The sequence below is a fragment of the Triturus cristatus genome, chromosome 3_2, assembly GCF_964204655.1.
Source record: "Triturus cristatus chromosome 3_2, aTriCri1.1, whole genome shotgun sequence".
NCBI lineage: Eukaryota > Metazoa > Chordata > Amphibia > Caudata > Salamandridae > Triturus > Triturus cristatus.
The window spans coordinates 535,016,756-535,034,981 of NC_140584.1; the positions used below are offsets into that span (position 1 = coordinate 535,016,756).

At 44.3% G+C, this 18,226-nt stretch overlaps 1 protein-coding gene across 2 annotated transcripts in view; it reads left to right on the top strand.

Annotated features, from left to right (window-relative positions):
• Positions 1-18,226, top strand: part of CSTF3 (cleavage stimulation factor subunit 3) — a 549,241-nt gene that overhangs the window by 212,792 nt on the left and 318,223 nt on the right. For both annotated transcript variants that reach the window (XM_085648242.1, XM_085648243.1), the window contains one exon: positions 17,586-17,618. In XM_085648242.1, coding sequence (XP_085504368.1) covers positions 17,586-17,618 — 33 coding nt within the window. The remainder of the gene's footprint in view (positions 1-17,585; positions 17,619-18,226) is intronic.

Consider the following 18,226-nt stretch of genomic DNA (forward strand, 5'->3'; position numbering starts at 1 on the left):
TGGGCAGTGTCTTTTGACAGACAGGTGACTACTTGAGTAGCAGTGCAACGAAGCGTCTGGTTTCACTGCACCTCTTCATCTTTAAGTAAAATCCTGGGTTGTAGGATGAATGACGAATACATTTTGGATGATGTATTACACGCCATCAAATCGGACACCTATATAGCTCGCTTTCTGGGTAAACTTCAGAAATGATTGGGTTGTTCATGCAGACACTGATGTTATGGCCACAGAAGTGGCTGTCGGCACCTATTCAATTTTTACCAATATAGACAGCTCATGTACCACGACGGGGTACCGACGGAGAGAGCGGGGCCCCCTTCCCTGAGCGGTCGCCAGGTTGAAGTGAGGCCGCTTAGCCAAAAATGTGGGTACATCCAGTAACATCCAACAAAAAGACATTAGGATTACTGGTTTGGTATCATTTTCTATACATATTTTTTTCCATATTTTCACTTTAACACAGCGGCAGCTTTGGTTTTCTGGTCCTGATGAAAGCTTAGATATTTATTGAGATCACTTAGGCTGAAACATGTCGGCTGCTTTTTGACACCGAGCAGTTTAAATCCATACTGCTCGCTGCACTGTTTTTAACTCTACCAGTGCAAGCAAGTGAATAAAGTGCTCTGTTTTGCCCCCACTAGGTAGTTTTAATCACCATTTTTGATTCTCATTTCTTTTGCGCTGCGCTCTCACCACACTATTATTCATCTATGGGATTTTAGCATCCTTGATAGTGTCCTAATACCTTAAAAACAATCCTGAGCTCCGTCCTCACATTGAGGAGGTTGTAGCCCTCAGTGGGACCAGGCTTTCCCACTGGGAGGAGAAACCCATATGATGAAGCATGCCACCTATGGTGGGTGAGGGTATTTGTCCTAAAAGGGATCTCTCACATGTGGAAATTTTGTGAGACATTAGTTCGACTTCCTCCAGCTTTCTTCGTGCTAGCACAGACCTGAGGATTTTTTGTGTTGTTATTGTATTTGAATAGGGGATACCTTCCTTGCAGGTCTATAAACGTCCTCCCTTGGACCCCCTCCTCTTGTTTTTTGTGTTAATACCATATGGACACACCCTGGAATATGTGCAGACTTCTAGCCAAGCCTTCAAAAGGACCGCATTCACCTCGCCTTCATGGATTATAGAAAGAAGCTCTTATGTTAGCAAAAAGAGTGATAGAGCGGGTCCCTGCTCCCCAAAAGAACAAAGGTTTTTTTCTCCTGTTTATCCCTTATTCGAAAAAAGTCAGGTGATTGGAGACCAATCCTAGACCTCAGAACATTAAACAAATTCCTGCGCAAACAGTCTTTCCATATGATTTCTCTTTCCGACATTCTTCATCTCTTGAGCAGCGGAGATTTCGTTACTTCCCTGGATTTGCAGGATGCGTATTTCCTTATTCCCATACATCCAAATCATCGCAAGCATCTCCATTTCACCGTAGATGGTGCCCACTTCCAATTCAAAGTCCTCCCATTTGAGCTCAAGTCCGCCCCAAGAATCTTTGCAAAGACTTCACTAGCAAGGTCATCCTCCTAGACAACTGGCTGCTGAAAGCTTCCACACCGCAACATGCCTCCAAGACTACATCAGCATGCCTGGCATTGTTTCGCAGGTTGTGGGGGTCTCACAGTCAACTACAAGAAGTCCATCATTGTCCCAAGTCAAAAGAGAATTTACTTAGGAGCCAACTTCAATGCCATCCACCAAAAGGCCTACCTATCCCCGTACAGATGACCACAACTGTCAAACCTGGCATTCAGAATCTCACAAAAAGTCAGTTTCAATGCAGATATTCAAGCAACTCCTTGGCATTATGTCCTCCGCCATAATCCTAGTCCCACTAGCTCAACTAAAGATGAGAGCTCTGCAGAAAGAGCTTCAGTTACAATGGGTCCAGTCGACCGGCTTGATAAATGTCACCTCTCTAAAGGGATGGGGAGGTAATTTACAGGACGTCAGGATTCAAGGAAGATGGCCGCAATCCCAGAAATCACTCTACATCAACCACCTAGAATTAAATGCCCTTTTCTCTCTCCAGGCCTTCCTACCATGTATTGCAGGAGCGTCCGTGCTGGTTCAGACAGACAACACGACCAGCATGTTCTATATCAACAAGCAGGGTGGCTCAAGATCTCTCTCTTTCTCAAGATGCTCAGACCCTCTGGAGCCTGTTAGAAAGGCACCAAATGACCCCGAAGGCAATACATGGTCCAGGTGTCAACAGTACATTAGCTGACCCGCTCCCTTGACTCATTCCGAGGATTCTCATCAAATTGAAGATGGAGGGATGTCTCCTCATTCTCATTGCTCCCGTGTGGCCCAGACAGCATTGGTTCACCGAGATTCTCCTACTCTTTGAAACCCATCCCATCAGTCTTCCCAGGAAACACAACCTTCTAACGAAGAACAAAGGCCAGATCCGCCATCCCGAGCCAGCATCTCTTCAATAGCATGCACAGCTCCTGAATTCCTTGAGTTCTGCAGTGTAAACATCTCTCAAGACTGTAGAGACAATCTGGCCAGAGCTGACTCCTCTAACGCTGTACACGCTGAAGTGGAAAAGGCTCTGCTTGTGGTGCAAAGCTTTCAATATCCATCCCTTGGAGTCTTCACCAGAACAAGTTCTTCCATGCATTTTATCTGTAGGTTGTTCATGTTTGGTACATTCTTCAATAAAGGTCCATCTCGCAGCAAAACTAGATTCAGGTGTACCTCTAATTCGCTTTCTCTCTGTTTATCCAGAATAATCAATCAATTCATGAAGGGTTTATTTAGAATGGCACCTCAATATGGTTCTCTCCCAACTCATGAAGTCTCCTTTCAAACCCCTTCACAGGGCAGAACTCAAGTTCCTCACTTGGAAATTTGCTCTCTTGCTCGCCCTCATGCCAACCAGAAGAGTTAGTGAGCTTCAGGTCGTTACTAGTCAAGAGCCGTACCTCGATTTTACTGATGAGTATGTGATGCTGCGCACAAACCCTAACTTTATCCCCAAGGTGCTATCACAGTTTCATCTCAATGAACCTATCATTATGCGTACCTTTTTACCACATACGAGATTGCCAGCTGAGCAGTCTCATCTCACTTTAAACATCAAAAGGTGTCTATCTACAAAGAAGTAGGCAATTCGGAAAATCTGATCAGTTGTTAGTCTTTTATGGTCTTCATCTAAAAGTTTCCGCAGTCACCAAAGCTACCATTACCAGATGGAGAGCTGCCACGATTTAGTTCTGTTACTGCAAGGCTGGGAAGCCCCTCTCAGTTAAACCAAGAGCTCATTTTACATGGGCAGTTTCTACTTCAGTGGCCCTGTTTGCGGGTGTTCCGTTAGACAGAATTTGCAGAGCTGCAACGTGGAAGAGCGTGTATGCATTTACTCCACACTATTGCTTGGAGTTTGCCCACAAAAGTGATATTGCTGTGGGACAAGCAGTTTTACACCATTTATTCTACTGAGGTGAGCCTCTGAAACTAAGTGATTTCTGCTCTGATTAACATATTTTAACAGTTTACATTGTTGTATTCATGTTTACACATTGATGGATAACATGTTACATTGTTACCCACCATCCACAAGGGTACTATCTATGTATTTAAGTATGGCTATCTATACAGTTAAAGACTGCTTGCTATTCTTATTCACTGTACTACAAAACAATGTTCACAAGGAACTCATTTGAAAATAGTCATCTATCGCATACAACATCAATAGTTGTGTTTGAATTAATCTCTCACAGGACTAACACAAAGTCAGTACTTAACACAGTAAGCCTACACACAACCAATCATAATTTACCAAGCCTCAGCCGAGGTCTTTTATTTAACACAAATTTTTGATCACATATAAAAACATATCATATATACATTACTCCTCTCTTTCTTACATTCGCAGTGCAAAGTGACCCCAGTGAAACCATAACCTCACAGACACAAATAAACAAAAAATAATAAAAGTGCAAAAGGTTATTGGAAAAATTAACAAGGACAGTTTGTAAATAATATATGATAATTCAGTCAGAGCTGTCTCTTATTTCGTTTGTCGACGGCGTTTCGACCCACTTCTAAATACCGGGTCTCATCAGGACTGTAAATATGGGGACTAGTTTATGGCATACATACGTCCATTTCGGATCCAGTATGCAAAATAAAATTATTGTGTCCAAACTTTGACTTTGTTATCAAAATATTTTGTATATTATTGTATCTTCCACCGATAATGGTCAAATGGTAGGTCGAATATATGGCGGGACACGCTTCCTTGGGCTTTATGTTAATATTTATCCATATTTCAGAGGTGCCCCAATTATTCAGGGAAATACGACCTGTTCTTAGATCGACTTTGATGTCTGGTAAACTGCAGCGAAGGAAACGGGGTCCGTAGTCAAAAAGGGCAATAACCAATTAGCCCCAAACTCTATACGCGATTAATCCGTGTCGTGCCAGTAGCGGAATGAATCACGCTGGCCAGCGTGTTTCATTCCGCTACTGGCACGACACGGATTAATCGCACATGGGGGAGGGGAGGTGCCATGTCGCATCTTCACTTTTCTGAGCATCATTGCACGCTGCCTGCAATGGCAATTTGCATGATGGTGCTGAGGGGTCTCTTATTGTGGCACAATACATGCTGCAGCCCTTGGGGGCCCTCTTTAGCCTCCCTGCCCTAGGTTCCAGAGGTACCATTTACTAGGGACTTATTGGGAGTGCTACAGGTTTTGCCAATTGGGGGAATAATTGTACAGTTTTGGGAAAGAGGTCTGGCACTGGGCACCTGGATAGCATGAACCCAGTGCATTTCTGTTAAAATTGCGTCAGATACCTGGCAAAAAGAGGGAGTGATCATGTCAAAAAGAAGCACTTTCCTACCGGTGTCATCTACTAATGACTTACAGGGGCGCTAAGCTTTTGCCATTTGGGGAACAATTGTACAGTTTTAGGAAAAGCTGATCTGGAACTGGGGGCCTGGATAGCAGGAACCCAGTGCACTTCTGTCAGATTTGCATCAAATACCAGGCAAAAAGTGGGGGTGACCATGTCATAACGGGACACTTTCCTCAGAGCCGGAGTTAGTGGTCATCAGTCTGCCTGAGGGACCTCCTCTGGTGGTGACCCCAATGCCAGGAGCTACTTTGCCCTTGCCGGTAGAATCTTTTATCTGTGCCTGCGGTGGCACCACTTCTGACACTGTTACTGGCTCAGACAACCTCAATGCCTTTTACAAAGCGGCATGTACCAAGATTTGCAGCTGTTGCGTGAGAGGGTGGAGGTGGGGGTGGGGGGGGGAGGTCCGGGTACTGAAAGTGGAAACCTATAGAGAGGTATATAGATTCCTCCCCATAACAGCATTGCTGGCAGGCTATGCTGGCATTTTCAACTTTTTTACATCCTCTTCAGATGCCAGAGGGAGTTCAAAATGGTACAGGTGACCGAAATGATGCAGCTAATTTGCTGCCACCTGCAGAACACAAGTGGACTGGAGACTTGTGAAATAAATGTGTCCTTCCGGGACAGCCCATGTGGGCGTGGCTGCCTTCATATCGCCATTAGGAAGACAGCTGATGTGCTGGAGCTGCATCTGCTTACTGTGGAGCCTAAGTTAAATATTCTTACTGAGGTCCTGCGACTCTACATCATTTGCTGAGCCACAACTACTCTTAATGAGGCACTCTTCAGCCTGGCGAAAGGGATGTGGGAAAAACTTGCACAGTCTACTGCTGTAAACCAACTGGTAGCAAGTGGTTCAGACCGGCAGAGGGTGACCTACCCTTCCTGTGGATGCCACCTTCACCTGAGAGCCTGATGGTGCGGGAACCTTCTTGCATAAAAGAAAACCCTGGAGCACCCTAGTACCCCCACTTGACGGGCAATCTAAAATATTAGAGGCAGTTGGGGAAAAAGATATTTTAGCAGGCAGCCTTGCCTTCTTTTCCCTCAGTACTGCCTACCTCCTGGGAAGCTATACCAATTTTCTGTGGGTCATGGCTGCAATTTTGTGCCAAAGTTTCCAGACCATCTCAAGGAGCCAAGGCAGTCAGTGACTGACAGGACACTTGTAGGGATGTCTTCAGGGCAGGACTAGACACAACAGATTGTTGCAAGGGCTGTAGGCTTTTCAGGTGATGTCCAAGAGACATTGATAACTATGCCTTTTGACAGAGCCCTTCCCCCTGGGACAAAGCTGACACTTTTTGAAGTGGCACTAGGCCGAGAGAGCAACTGCCCAATTTGTGAGGCTCCAGTCATCCTTGAGGGATTACTGGCAGTTTCAGAAATTTCAAGTGTTCTAAAAAGGATTTAATTTCCGCACAAACCCCAACCCTCCCAGCCTCCCCCGCAACAATATCCGCTCTTCCACAAATACACAGGCAGAGGTAACGATAACTGATGTCAGACACATCCGTCCCAAATTCTCCTCCTCTCTCCTTTTTACACCACTGGGAAAGCCACCTTAACTCCCCCAGAAGGAGCATTTGCAGGCAGTGGGAGGACAGTTATCCTTTCTATAGCCCTAGAAGACCATAATATAGAACCTATTGGGTCCTTAGGATTGTTGAAAGGGAGCATGCCCTACCATTACAGTAGGCTCTGCCCATGATTCTTCCTCGGTCCCTGAAGTCAAAAGACCATCTTTGTATCCTTCAGCAGGAGGTGGCAGCGTGCTGAAAAAAGTACCCACTGCTACTCTTGGTCCCTCTGGTTCCCAACAAGTACGGCAGTCCTAGTCTGATCCTAGACCCCAAGATCTTAAATTTGTTCCTCTGCATTGAAAAGTTCAAGATGCTGTCCCATGCTCAGGTTCTGTTGACGCTTGAAGTGGAAGAGTGAATGCCTGTATTTGTGAGAGGGTCCAGTCGCTGTCAGTTCGCAGATCTTCCATTGGGACTTAAATATGCACGTTGAGTTTTTGCCACGGTGATAGCAGTGGTTGTGGCACATCTGAGAAGGTCGGGGGTTCTCTGTGTTCTCGCACCCAGACAACTGGTTACTCCAGTCCAGCTCGCCGAGGATGGTGCTGTTCCACTTTCAGGCAGCAGCATCCCTGCTGTTTTACTTGAGATTTTCCATCAACATACTCATGTCTCCACTACTTCCCTCTGAGCACCTCCTGTTAAGGCAGTACGGGACACCACATTCCTTTGAGCTTTCCTTTACTCTTCTGGGGATCCGGGACATTCGGCATATGATTCTGATGTTTTCAAAGGTAGCTTCCAGTTCCGATGGTTCTATGCCTGCTAGTTCTGCTGGTTTCCTACATCCTTCTAGTCTTGTACACACACTTGGCACATAAGGGCTCTGTAACTGTGCTGCTTCATGCAGTGGGTCCACCATAGGGGAGATCTGTTGGACATGATCGTGATGTCCTAGGGTACAGTGTTGGATCCGACCCAGTGGTCAATAAAGGACAAACTGTCTCAAGAGATGTCCTTCTACCTGCTGCCCCCATGAATTTTGGGGTGTCAGATGGATCCATTCTTGTGTGTATGCTCACATGGAGGTACTGCAGGTCAGGGGTCTTTGGTCTCCAGAAGAGGTTTAACATCAACATGCTGATACTGAAGTTAGACTGTTCACATCTGGATGGATAATTCGACTGTGATGTGGTATATCACAAAAGGGAGGAGTGGGGTCTTCTCTTCTCTGTCAGAAAGCACTGAGCCTCTCGACATGGGGCACCGGCATGGAATATGGCTAACTGTCAACCAACTTACAGGCTCTAGGGACACCAGGGTCAATAGCCTCAGTCAGTGCCATCTTGAAAAAATACTAGTGGAATCTTGACCCAGAGATGGTTTGGTACATCTTTGCCCAGTTGGGCACTCCTCAGCTAAACCTCTGTGCCACTCATGGCAGTGCTCATTACCTTTAGTACTGTGCCCTACAGTATCTGCTGCAGGGAACTATTCACATTTTGGTTGAGGTAAAACTTTCACCTTACTACACATGTCCTTGCATACCCTTGATTTCTTGAGTCCTGAGGAAGAATCACCAGGACCGGGCCCTAATAATTCTCATAGCCCCAGCTGGCCGAAAAGGGTGTGGTTTGACCTCCTCACCTTTCCCTGTATCCCCCGCACCACCTAACCATGAGAACAGTAAGTTTCTCTGATTTGGAGAGGCAGTTGCTGCACCTCAACATCCAGAGCATAAACCTTCATGTCTGCAGATTTAGCAGGGATACCAGAGCTACTTTCAGCTGTCATCAGAGGTGGTTGATGTCATATTTTCAGCCAATTGCCACTCCACCAAGTCAATCTGTTCTGGAAGGTGGGACAAATGCGTTGCCTGGTGTGCAGTGCAGATTTGATTTGAAATTTATAGAGCGCACAAATGCCCTTGGGCGTCTTGGCGCTAAACATCTACAATTTACTAAACTGAGGCAACTGGAGGGGTGGGGATACAAAACTACAAAGGAAGAGAAAACAACCAGAATTTCTGATGTTTTCTAAAGCTTGTTATATTGGATAAACATTTGATGTACCAAGGTAGTCGATTCCAAAGTTGGCAGATGGAGTGAAGAAAGCTTTTGCCACCCCAAGAGAATAGATACCTTGAAGGCAAGTATTCCTTTCGGCCTATTGCAGTGGGTACAGTCAAGGGATACCGCACCACCTTGTGGGCTTTGCTCTGCCCCCCATATTAGCCAGCCTAAATCTCCCATTATAATTAGGTTTCTGAAGGGACTGCCTCACATTTCCTCTAACTTCCTTTGTGATGTCTCAGTGGGACTTGATCCTGGTTGTAACCTTTTTTGGTGGGGGTTCCCTTTGAGCCCCTTCAAAATTGCCAGTTACATTTTCATGTGACCATTGCCTCATTGAGGCAAGGTTGCGAGGGTTTTCTGTACTGCTAGACAACACTTTTTGTACTGGGAATAATCATTAGAGATGCCACCTTTGACCCAGGGTTATCCGTTGTTCTGGGCTTAAGTCCTAATTAGCAGAAAGGCCCGGCCCACACCAGGATTTGTGCAGTGCACAGGCCCTTAAATGAGATGCATTAAGCCAACAGGAGCAGCCGGAAGGCTTGAAGGACCAGTTTTAATGAGATCCAATATCCTAAGGTGCAGGAAGAGCCAGCTAGCTTTGTTCTGGATTCGTTGTAGCCTGTGTAGGGCGATCAGTGGATCGTCCAGACATATGCCATTGGCATCATTAAGCTGAGAAAGTAGGAGGACATTAGTAGCCTGGCCCTGCTTAGAGGTCCTTGGGGAGGAGAAAGTTTACCTCAAGATCTCAATTTTTTTGAGATTCCTGAGACTACTAACTTTGAATCTTTTTATTTTTTGGTCAAGCATCACTATTCTTAAAAAAATAAGTTAATGTTGCTTTCACACAAACAAGTATGCCTGATATCACTTATGAATCAGAAGGGATAACTTTCAGGTAGTTTTTCTTTCTCTTAATCAGACTTCTAAACTATATGCTGCAGGAAGCTGGCTCTTGATGTGATATATCAATAAGTTGATATACCATGTATAGAGTCCAGGGGTTCCGTTATGAGTGGACGGGCTTGCTATGCAATCCCAAAGTGCTCTATTAGGGTGTAGTGTGGTCGAGGAGCCTTGCTTTAGCACCGAGGAGTGGAAGACATTTGCAAAATACACACAATGATTAATAAATGACAACACGACTCAAGAAGGCGATCTACATCATTATAAAAATACCAAGTACCTTTTATATATGATTTGGCATCAGAGAAAAATTGTTATGTAAGTACATTTAAAACATTTTTTTTTTCTTAATGTCCTCATTTAAGAAAAAATAAGTGAGAAGTTTTTAGGCAAACCAAAGGTTTATTTAAGGATCCCCGTACACAGATGACAATGCCTTCAGGTTGCAAAGCCCTCCGGGGATCCAACAAAACCTGTTGCTAAGATCCTAAAGGAGGTAACTGTAGTGAGTATGAAACTTTCACCACTACAGAATAAGCGCACTATCTCCGCTCTCACTTATTTGATAATCATTGGACTTTTGTGTGTGTAATGTCAAATAACAAGATAAATTATATCAAACTATATTCTCCCAGTCAACCCAATTCCTCCATATTCTGCATCTTTTCCCTCAGGAACTAGCCAGATCTAATCTATAAATGCGCCTTACCGAGGCAACCCAATCTAATACTACTGGTGATTGCAGTGCGATCCATTTTAAACAAATTTCACGTCTAGCGAGAAGGACCAACAAAAATGAAAGAGAAGCCTGTGAGTTAGATAAATTATAACTAAAACACCCCTCTGATAGGACCCCAAATATAACCAGGCTTAAGCTTACCTTAATCTCTCGCCCCAGAACCTCCGAGACCGTCTTACCCATGTCTTGCCAGAATCCCTGGATAGAAGGACACTGCCAAAATATGTGCAAATCATCCGCATCAGAGTCGCACTTCGGACAAACCTTTCGATGTTCACCTCCCAGTTTGGACAACTTCTTCGGGGTCCAGTATGCCCTGTGGAGTGTGAACAGATAGTTCCTCTTAAGATAGGCAGCTTTGACCACATTCCATAAAGTGCGCATCGATACTTGCCATAAGTGCATTACGTTGATCAAAGGCATGTCTCTTCTCCAGGACTCCTCTATAGGTACTAAGGGGGTTCACTCTTAAACAGAAGCCAATACCATTTAGAGACCTCATTTCGTTGGGATAGGGGGCCTCGAAGAGAAAATTCATATTCTACTTTAGCTTCTCCTTCTTTGTCCAAATGTGAGGCCCAACTAGATAGCTGATAAAACAATACAATACGTCCCACAGAAGGAGGTTGTTTCCTTGAAGCAATTGGCCCTAGCTCAAAATACTTTCCTCCCGTAATATGGAAGAGAGGCTATCTTTTAAGCAAGCTGGCGTACCTGGTGAATTCCAAATAGGGGCCCCTGCACTGTAATAAGGGATCTTCAGGATCTTCCTGATTTGAAACCAAACTTCACAAGCCGAACTTAGGACCTTTCGTTTAATTTTTTTTGAAGTATTTTGGGTGGAACGGCCCAAGATGGACAATGCAAGACTACTCCAAGAGCTTAATGACAAAACAGTTTCTTTCCGTTTAAGGTCTAGATTTACTAAGGCCGTCCTAGTGATGTCATGTGGATTTGTATACCAAGATAACGGATTTGCTGTTTGGTTGGAACAGTACCTACAAGTGTATTCCATGTCATAATCTCTGTCTTTTGAGCATCAATTAAATACCCTGACAGCCTTCCAAAATTCACCAGTAGTTTCTCCAGGCTGGGCAGAATAGCAGGAGAATCACTAGAGAAGACCATCAAGTCGTCTGCATACAAGGTGACTTTTTTTCCTCAACCCTCCCAACTGAAGGATTTAAAGATATTGCTAGCCCTGATGCTAGAGGCCAGGGGTTCTATGTATAGATTGAATAGTACAGGGTAGAGAGGGCATCCCTGTCTCGTCCTCTGTTCTAACTTGATTGTTTTAGAAAGATTGCCATTAATAATCAGTCGGGCAGTTGTCGTTTTGTAGATGTTTTTAATCACTCTAACAAAGTGATCACCCAACCCAAACAATCGGATCATATAGGTTAAAAAAGGCCAGTTGACTCGGTCAAAAGCCTTCGCCGCATCGAAAGCGAAGATCGAGAGGAACTGATTATGGGTAGTGGCTATATCAATTGCCCCGATTAACTCATAAGTTAGTTCGTGGAGCTGACGACCCCTAATAAATCCCTTCTGATCCTGATGAATCAAAGAACTCATAACCGGGTTCAGCCTCCCTGCTAGAATTTGTGCAAAGATTTTATAATCACAAATTTGCAGGGAGAAAGGTCAATATGACTCACAGTTCTTTGGCTCTTTGTTTGGTTTAAGGATCAAAGAAACCGCAGCCTCATCCTAGGACTTGGGGATTGGATTATTTTCGGAGAAAATCCTATCGAACAGAATCACAAGAACCGGAGCGATCTCTTCAACCAAAGGAACATAAAATTCATTCGGGATACCATCCGTTCCCGCTGCACTGCCCTTTTTTAGATGTTTCAACACATTCTTAAGTTCTGCTAAGTCAATGCTTCGATTCAACAAGCTAGTTTGACTTTCTGTGAGTTGAGGGAGCGGTATATCCTCAATATAATTCTTAATTTGCGGCTCAAAGACCACAAGGTCTTCTGTGTACAGGTCTTGGAAAAAAAAATCAAATACCTGTTCTATTTTAAGATTATCTGAGGAGGTCTCACCTGAGTCTAGCATGATTATTTCTTTAATTAGGTTCCTAGTTTGATTTATCCGTGACTTCCAAGCGAGGAGTTTCCCGCATCCTTCTCCACATTCATAATTGTATAGTTTACTAGCCTCCCATTTTGTCCTAGTTATATCGTCCAGGTGGTCTTTTAATAACTGCTTCTTAGCTGTTACCTCTCTACCTTCCTCCCCATCCGATTGCCCAATCTTGAGAGATTCACACTCGGACCTTGCTCTAAAAATATCCTCCAATTTCCCTACGATTATTCTAGTCTCCTTATGTTTCTTAGCAGCCAAACTTATCACAACCCCTCTAATGAATGCCTTATAGGCATCTCAGATTACTTCTAATGAGGCAGAATGTAAGTTAGTTTCGAAGAAGATTAGTGTTTCTTCCTTCAACTGTGCAATTAAGGGATCTAGGAGGAGGGTTCTATCAAAGGTCCACCACCTCGTAGATTCTCTTTTGGGCATTTGAAGTACTAAAGCAACAGCAGAACGGTCGGAGAGGTGCTCCGGAACATGCCCAATCGATGACGTAAATTTTAGCAATCTTAAATCAATCAAGAAAAAATCAATACAGGAACAATGTCCATACTTTTTATTGTGAAATGTAAAATCCGACGGGACGCCCAGCCACTTATACTTCTCCCTCCAGATATCTATCAGTCCTAGGTCCCTCATCAATACTTTCATAAAGGAACCCGTTTTTGAGGAAACTGCTTACCCCCCTCTAGACCTATCTAGAGCTGGGTTCAGAAGAATGTTAAAATCTCCCCCCATTATGATAGGATAGTTGGATTGGATCAAATTAATATAGACTGTATTTAGTGGGGTTTCATCATCTATATTGGGACCATAATAACCAGCTGGGGTATACCACTCCTTTTGAATTTTAACATCACAAATTACCCAACGTCCTTTAGAGTCCACCTTAACCTCACCTAAAGTAGCTCTGCTTGATAATAACAGCTACTCCTTTAGTATAACAGGATTGTGTTGTGTGACAGGAGAGATCAATCCATCTCTGCTTATCACAGATGCATGCCCATCCCTCACAAGTTAAATGGGTCTCTTGAAGGATGATATCGAACTCCGATTGCGCAGATATTGGAAAATTCTCTTCTGTCTACTTGAAACCCTTAGACCATTAACATTCCACGTTAGGATTTTAATTGATGTTAAAGAAAGGGTGCAAGCGGGATGACTTGTTTAAAGGACCACCCACTTTTATTTATGCTTTCTTGTCTATTTAACAAATTAGGACTTTTTTTCTTTTTTCCCTAATTTGCTCCCCACCAGTGAAAAAACAAGTAAAGAATTAGCTTCCTCAAGCTGTGGCCCCCCTCCATCCCATGGGAACCCTCCCTGACATTAACCTGGGCTTGATGATAACCAGCCCAGTCGAGCTCACTCCTCCCCCCCCTTCTTCCCCCCCCCTTTCCGGAATACTTAAGTCTCAACAAACATCAGCTTCAACCCTGAGCCTTTATTTGATCTATGAAAGGCCCCACTTCCTGATCTCTAAAATTAGTCATTTTATTATTCCACATAACTTTTAACAGAGCGGGGTATATCAATTGCGCCGTCGCACCTAGTGATCTTAGAGTCGGGATAAACTTCCCCAGTTCTCATTGTCTGTCTTAGGTAATTCTGGACAGATCTGATCTGATTCGGAAAGACCAGGCTCCCTTGGTAAAGGAGCCAGCTTTAAGTGCTGGAGATAAAATCCGCTCCTTCAAAAGGAAGGGATTGAAGTTTACCAAATTTCTTCTAGGTGTTTTCCTACTGGTATTTTTGAGAAGGGGTCCCTGTGGATTCTCTGAATATCATTCTCAAGGTCTGAGGAGTCAATAGTCGGGATAAACTCTTAACAGGCCTATAAATAAGCTTTTAATGTTATCACCCTCAAGACCTTCTGGGATGTTAAGAACTTTAATGTTATTACGCTTGCTGTTGTTTTCAAGGGCTTTGATTTTATCCAGCATAGCTTTTTCACCACTTTTTAAGGATTGGATTTCAGCCCGATTTGCCTCAACATCCTTATTTAGGGCCTCAACAGATGCTTCCATCAGACAAATCCTCTCCGTAATGGCAGAAATGTTCTCCTCCAGCGCTTCACAGGTGTCTTGGATTTTTGCCTGATTTTTTTCCCAAATAGCAAACTTGCTCCTAATCTCCAAGGAAAGATTTCCTAGCATCTTCATCAATTCAGATTGATTAGATCTATCAGGATCAAGAGGGTTATCCTGAAAAATATCAGGAGATGACTGCATGGAAGCCTGAGGTACTTCCTCAGGGCAGATGGTCGGATCTTCAGAGCCGTCTCCTAAGACTTGATATCTGTTTGAGGTTGGAAAGTTCAAACTAGCCTCCTGTACAGTCGAGACGATTTCTCTTATATTGGCCATCATAGCATCTACCATTTTCCCAGTGAGGGACGCAGATTGAAATGATTCCTGCCTTTCTAACCAGAGTGTATTTGCTTGACGGATTTGCTGAACTGTCGGAAGCACCTTAAAGAAAGATCTAAGAGATGGAGTTATTCTTAATTGAGTGGAGTCCTTCCGTGGCCGTATCGCGGGCGTGGGGGACTCGGAAGATAATTGAGATAGTTCAGAGTTAGAGGAAGTCTTGCCCACTGCCTTCCTACTTGGTTTTTTGCACCCGCTCTTCCAATCCCGGGGGCCGGCAGGACAGCAGGATAACTGTCTGAGAATTTCCCAGATCCAAAGATTTTGTTTCCTAAAGCATATCGACTAGGGGCCTCACCCCCCCCCCCCCCCCCCTTCCCTTCTGCTATGGTGCCAATGCCCGTAATCTGCGCTGATGGAACTGTGGAGTCGATGACAGTATCAAAATTAACTACTGCTATGAGAAGGATTATAGCTGGCCTATGTGCGACCCCCAGACCCACTTGTTTGCTTTTGGCTCTGCCCGCCCCTCTCTTCCGAGGGGTGTGTTGTGCCAAGGGCAGATCGTTAGTGGGCGCTCCTCTAGGACGTCTAGGGCTCATGTGAGGGACCGAAGAAGAGACAGTAGTGATAACTGACGACATAGAGCCAGTAATCGTGATACGATATCTCCCCCGCCAAGCTTCAAACCGAGCTAAAGGTTTTGACTTTATATCAACCAAGCCCCCCTTCTCAGCTCCATCTATTGAGGCGTTAGTCAGTGTCAGTTGGGGCATTCGATTACAACAGACTCTTCCCAGGGTCCCCTGAAGGAAATCCTAGCAGCTGCCCGTCTCTTTACAGCAACGCTGCATGCAGCTTGAAACTGCCGACCCCGAGAACCCCAAGCTTGCACCGTTAAAGATGGACTACACAAGGAAAACACCTTGCGATGAAAGGCTCGGGGACATTTCCTTCAGAGTAATCCGGAGGTTTGGCGGAGAGAGCTCACGGCAGCTCTAACCGGCCGCCATGTTCACGCACCAGCCGGCACGTAAGTACATTTTTAAATATACATTTTTTTCACTTAAAAATAAAAGTGAACACTGTCTAATTTCCGAGTTCTGTAATGTTATACTATGGAAAGAACCAGTACTGCAACCAAGTACAGTACATCGTCTTACATGACCAATCTCCAGGAGTTAAGGTGAGAGGTTGAGGTCAAAGGCAGCACCAACAGTGCACCACCAGCGGCACAAGGGCAGCCGGGTGCAAATCCGAGTCCTGAGCCCAATGCGTTCCAATGGGGAGCGGGCACTGTAAAGGAAAAAAAAGGCTGCAGGCTCTGGCTAGGAAGCCAGTTGGGTTGAACCAGCAAGTGGGCTCAGCACTTGCAATGCTTCGGGACAGGGGGACACCTTTGGTTCTCTTCCCCAAGGTCCAGGGGTGATGGGTGCAGGAGTGTCCTTAGGCGTCGGATTCTTCCTTACCAGAGTAGTCGTGGTTTAGGGGTACTGCGTGCAGAGGCTGCAGGCGACGTTGTGGAGTCCAGGAGAGGTGAAACCACACTGGACTCGAGCTCAGTCTTCTCTATTTGAGATTCTTTCGAACAGGTCAGCTGTGCATGGGAAGTCTGGAGTCTTTTTCGAAGGCAGGCGTTACTCCCAAGTTTCTGGTGTCATAGCTGCAAGACAAGTCAACTTTGGCATCGTTTTTGGGGAGGGATGCAGACAGGCCGGCAGGGTTGGTACAGGGTCAGCCGCTTCTCTGCTTTTGCAGCTCTTCGGTGTCCTCTCTCTTCTTATGTCAGGATATGCTTCTCTGGTGCCAGGGACTCCCCTAAATACTGAATTTAGAGGCTTTAAGGGAGAGTAGGGTAGTACCCAGTGGGCCAATGGGCGACTGACCCTTGGGGCCACTTCGCCCCCTATATGACCACTTCCTGTGGGAAGTGGGCATAACCCTGTCCCTGAATTCCTAAGTATGTCCTCACAAATATGACTACTTCTGATAAATTGTATCCACCTCACAGTAGCCCACCTTAGGAGTGGTACTAGCCTGAAGGTAGCACGCCTACCTGACTGCTAATTTCCCACCTGTCCATGTGCCGAGGGGGTTCTGGACAAAGGGGTCAGCTTCCTCTCCTGTGTTAGGTGACATGGAACACAGGGATGTGTAACATGTGTTTTCACTTTTGTCTGCACAAAGACACACAGCCTGTGATAGCAGCACTGCATGTGCTTGGTGAGTTGTCTCCTAGGGTGGCACAATTTGTGCTGCTGCCCGTAGGGACCATCTTTAATACCTCAGGCCCTAGGTACTAGGGGTACCATTTACTAGGGACTTGCAGAGGGTGGTAAAGTTTTGCCAATTGGGGAAAACAATTTAACCTTTTTAAGGAAAGAACACTGGTACTTGGGACCTGGTTAGCAGGAATCCAGTACACTTCAGGCAAAGTTGCATCAATTACAAGCCAGAAAGTGTGTGAGGGGTGCTGCAGCAAAATCCCAGTTTCCTACATGTGCTTTGGTACCACGGTTATAAGTAAAAAAAAAGAAAAAATAGGCAATAAATATTGTTAAAGCTATCAGTACAAATAATTAGGTCTGATTTCTACAACCAATGCGGAGGAATGGGTGTATAACTTGAAGAGTGGTTTTTAACTGCAAATTCAAATGATGTGTAAGTTTAGAAAGTTCTGTGAAATGGCATCGGCTCACCAATGCAGTGACAATTGTTTCCCCTTTATCCATCAGTTTCAATAATCTAGTTTACCTGCCACAATGTTGGTGTTCGTTAAGCTTCACTTCCTAAATACAAAGTTGGTTGTTTCATTGTGATGCAGTTTTAAAAAGATTAAGTGAAATATTTTCTCTGACATAATATTAAAAATCTACATTTTGTGATACCATTCTAATATCGTCTCATGTTGGAAGTTGTTGCTGATGTATACTGAGATGAGCCCTTTTTTTTAACAATAAATGTTTTTATTTCTTTACAGATCAAGGCCAAAAATTATGACAAAGTTGAAAAGGTGAGTGGGCTCTTTTGATATTTTGGAATAGTTGTCTGGGTCAGAGTACTTTCTGTGCCATAGCATTTTATAACATTGTAAAAGTATTATCCGACCTGCATTCACATTTTTGCTTGTGAAAAGGAGATTATGATCAAGCACAAAAACAGTGCCCCTAGAGTTCAGAGGAACTACAGTGCTTTGATCCATAATGTGATGAACTCTATGCAAAATTGCAAAGTTAGCGCCATTACAATCACAAAATTATTTATAATGGCAACTCCTCTTCGACCTTATCTACCACATGTACATATTTAGTCAGCAAAAAATTAACCCATTGTCCACCCAATAAATGCTCTGAATTTTCTTTCTCAATAATTTTCTTTTCTAAAGAGAGAGGTCAAAACTATGTTTCCTGTAAAGTGCTTCCCATGTCGCAAACACTGGGATCCTGTGACACATATTGTAGAGAAAAAGCACCTTACAATAAATGTCACTCTTGTTTTAAGTCTAAAATTGTTTTGTTAGCTGGAGGCTTAAATATTGATTATGACCCTCAACCAAGCTCTAGAAGGCACAGTAAATGAAGACTCCTAGCAGGGGATATTTCCTGCATTCAGATTTGTTCA